We start from the raw sequence: 3,857 nt of genomic DNA, 5'->3' as shown, positions 1-3,857 counted from the left end.
CCCCGGAGGCTGCAGGACCTTGCGGGGGCGGCGGCCGCGAAGGAGGCGGAGAACCAGAGCGAGACCGACCTGAGGTGAGAGGGGGCCAGGCCGCGCCGGGAGGGCTCTGCCGTTTCACAGAATCATAGACTGCTTTGGCTCGGGAGGGACCTTAAAGAGCATCTCGTTCCGGCGCCGCTGCCGTGGGCAGGGACACCTCCCGCTAGGCCAGGTTGCTTCTCGCTGGGAGGCATTTCGTTTGTGTAGTTTGTTGTTAGAAAACATCCTCTTCCTCCTCCTCCTCCTGATATTCCTTTACAGCGAAAGGTAGCTTTCTGAAGTCACCTGTGCATCGCTGTGCTTGGGAGTGCAGGCTGTGAGGTTTTATCGCCTTTGATGGTTTTTCAGCCCAGAAAGGCAAGGAAGTGGCTTGACTCAATCACAAACACAGCTTGTGTCTTTTGGAGACTCAATCCCTTCTTTTTTTCTTTATAAAACAAAACTTGGCAAAATTTAAAAAGGGAGCACCTGATAACTCTTGTTTTGCCTCTCAGCCCTTTAATCCTGCAGAGGAACTCCATGAGATGGGATGGAAAGACCTATGAAGAGATCCCAATAGCTCACATTAAAGCTACGTACAACAAGTAAGCAAATGAGTTGCTTCCTGCTCTTATGTAAAATAAAAGCTTACAGCATACCTGGATTTGGCCAGTTATCATTTTGATCAAAAGACTTAAAGGAAGAAAGCCAGGGGCATGGTGTACTTGACTGGGAAGATGATGCTGAACTCAAGCCTCAGTGCTGTTCAGGAAGTGTAACTGTCCTTACAGCGCATTTAACAGCGATAATTACATTTGATTTGATTACATTCTGATATGAATAGTTAGATGCTGATAGCTCTAATGGCAGGCTACTTCCAGCCCTCTGCTCTAGCACTGTTGCCATGCAGCTATTGGAAAAATTGTCATACTCTCCATGAGAGACAATTGTGTTTCATTAATGATCCCCAGCGTAATACTTTACTATTTCTTTAACCTTTTTTTTTTCCAGAAGTGCATTTTTTTAATAAATGTAAGATGTAAAATGCTCACAGTAAGAGCAAGGTCTGGAAAGGCTAAGTGGTATCTGAGGTGTACCTGGGTAAGATTTATATACACACCTTTTCCAGGAAGAACCTTGCTCAAGTTCTCTAGGGTGACAAGGTCACTGCTTGAGGTCTCTGCAACAGGTTCATGTAAGTGGGATACCTGAAAAGGGAGTGCTGAGTTAAAGTGGCTTGAAGACAACAGTCTTGTGATAAGCTCTGCCAGCAGGGTGAGTGAGAGGAAAGCAGAGAATAAAGGTTTGTTCTCACTTGTTTCTTTCTTTTGCTCCTCTCTGTAGCACCCACATCCAAGTGGTCAGCTTTGACAACAGGCCGTTTGCCCGGACGTCCTGTGGCACAGAGGGCTTCCAGAATGCCAAGAAGGGAACTGCCATCGCAGCACAGACGGCAGCCATGGCAGCAGCAGCAGTGAGTCTGCAGTGATGATTCTCGTCCTCCCAGAGGGGAACACTGACCACCTCCCCCAGCTCCCTGGGGACGTCTCGCTCTGTTCCTTATTGCTCAAGCAGTGCCCTGCTGTTTGCTACCAGTTTCCCTAGCTTCACCTGACACACACAGCACATCTTCACACAGACAAAGTGTGTCTGAAACAGCAGTTAGAAGGGCCCAGAGGGTTAACGCAGTTGTGCATGTTGTGATTAGGAAATGTAACTTGGAGCCTGTCCTTTTCTAACGCCAGTTTGCATAGCTCCTTTTTTCCTAAGTGAACATCTCAGCAATTTTGGAAATGTAGCCCCTGAATGAGCAGCAGCTCTATTTTTGCACTGTAGGAGACTAAGAAGCGGCTGTAATTACTGCTGGAATGTTTTATATTTGCTCTCTGCCACAGGAGAACAGTAGTTCCAGTCAGAGAAGGTGATGTCCTTGCACATATAGTTTCTGGCTGCATAGTTTACTGTAATTGTTTCTAAAAAAACTTGTGGGTGTCCACGTGGCAGGAGAAGATGAGGCTGGCTGTGTCACTGTCCTCATTACTGCAGAACGAGGCAAGGTTAAACTGAAAATCCTCATCCTAAATGAGGTGGAACTCACTCCAGCCTTTTGTGTCAGATGCCGCTGCTGACGAACAGCTTATTGTGCTTGACTCAGAGGAACGTGAGAACAACTTGATTATTAATCTGTGCTCATCCGAGCCTCATGATAGGTGCATAGCTGTGCTGGGCCAGATTTATTCTGTCACTGTTAAAATTGTTAGTATGTTAATTGCACCAGAACACAGAAAGCAAGAGACCTAGAGGAGCTTCATCCACCTGGTGGCAGCACGGCTGTGCTTTATAGCAGGTGTTTTTCATTTTCAATTTGCAAGCCCCTAGAATTTTTGCACTGAAGTTGTGGAGTCCTGCACAGCAAATACAAAGCTTGCCGGCTTTTCTCATTTACCCTCTAGAAGGAATCCACTGACGTCAGGAGAGAAATTTCTGCACTAGAGAAGGGAAAACAGCTTTGAGTTAGTCCTTGTTAGTCCCTTGCCAGGTCGGTCATGTATCCATGAATATGCCATTTTCTGCCCTGGCTATAGGTCACAGGTAGTTTGATCTTTAAGTTTTCTCTGTACACAGAGCCGACAGCCTACTGGAGAAGTTTTCTTGAAACTCTCACAGCTGTGTCCAGGCCTCCTTATCTCCTTGTGTCTTTGTGCAATAGTCTCTATATTTGTCTCTATATCTATTGCTACCTACTCTTTACTTTTACTTAAAGGATCCTATGGTAGTAGGTCCAAAGGGAACAAAGGACTCCAGGGGAGCCAGAACAGCAGTAGTTATACCAAAGTGAACACTAACCAGTTGTTCTTCTGCAGAAAGCACGTGGGAAGGGTGTGTTGCATGTCCGAGTCATGGTGAAAGGACTGGGACCAGGACGCAAGGTGAGTGTCAGTTTCTTTTCATATTTTGCTCATCTAGGTTTTTTTAATTCACGCTGGTCTTATGACTATACCTCTGCTAACTTGTTTTTTTCTGAAGGTGATGTGAAGAATTCATCTCTCAAGTGCCTAAGAGTGAAATTTTAGAATCGTTAGAATGTTAGAGTAATATCACTTTGGAGGCAGAATGAAAGCTCTACTTGGGACTTCCTCCAACTAAAGGGGGAGAATTGATGGAAACTCTGATGAGAAGTCTGGAGCAGAAAGGTTTAAACTGGGTTTTCTGATATGAATTACTTCAGATAATTACAAAGTAGAACCATTTTAACAAGTTGATTTTCAGATGAGGGACCAAACTATCCCCCTGAGGTTTTTCCCTTCTCTGCTGTTCCATGTGTCAATAACAGCGTGTCACCTGCTCTCTTGTTCTAACAGGCTTCCATCAAGGGTTTGACCATGGGAGGTTTGGAGGTAATCTCCATCACCGACAACACCCCAATTCCACACAACGGCTGCCGCCCACGGAAAGCCAGGCGAATGTGAGAGGGGAGTGGAAAAGACACACAGCTTTCAACATCAGCTCATGCAACAGGGACTGGGTTGAATGTTGCTCCTGTGACAAGATTCTGGAAAGCCACTCTCCCTGGAAATACCTGTCGAGGGAAGCTGGAAGAAGAAGGACCGTCTTGGGCCTTAAAGGCTCAGGTGGTAGAACTTGGTGGTAAAAGAAATATGTGAACTCCCATAGTGGGAAGCCTCTTGTGTACAAAGTTTGTTGATTAAAACGTTGGTCTTTTGACAGTGGTTCCTGCTGTTTCCAGAAGTATTTTGGATTATTATTGCCTCTCAACTGTTCTCTTCCACTTACCTCTGTATGTGGCTCTTGTCTGGTCCTCCATGCTATTACTGCCC

At 45.8% G+C, this 3,857-nt stretch overlaps 1 protein-coding gene across 1 annotated transcript; it reads left to right on the top strand.

The window, feature by feature from the left end:
• Positions 1-6: 6 nt before the first annotated feature.
• Positions 7-3,592, top strand: MRPS11 (mitochondrial ribosomal protein S11; the record flags this gene model as incomplete). Its single annotated transcript, XM_009871823.1, has 5 exons — positions 7-74; positions 534-623; positions 1,363-1,492; positions 2,883-2,948; positions 3,381-3,592. Coding segments are annotated over 5 exons (462 nt in total), but the record flags the coding sequence as incomplete, so codon positions are not given.
• Between the last annotated feature and the right edge of the window lie 265 nt (positions 3,593-3,857).

Source organism: Apaloderma vittatum, unplaced genomic scaffold, assembly GCF_000703405.1.
Source record: "Apaloderma vittatum isolate BGI_N311 unplaced genomic scaffold, ASM70340v1 scaffold22676, whole genome shotgun sequence".
In the NCBI taxonomy this organism is placed as follows: Eukaryota; Metazoa; Chordata; class Aves; order Trogoniformes; family Trogonidae; genus Apaloderma; species Apaloderma vittatum.
The sequence above is the reverse complement of the archived record's forward strand: the minus strand, read 5'-3'. Positions and strand labels throughout refer to the sequence as shown.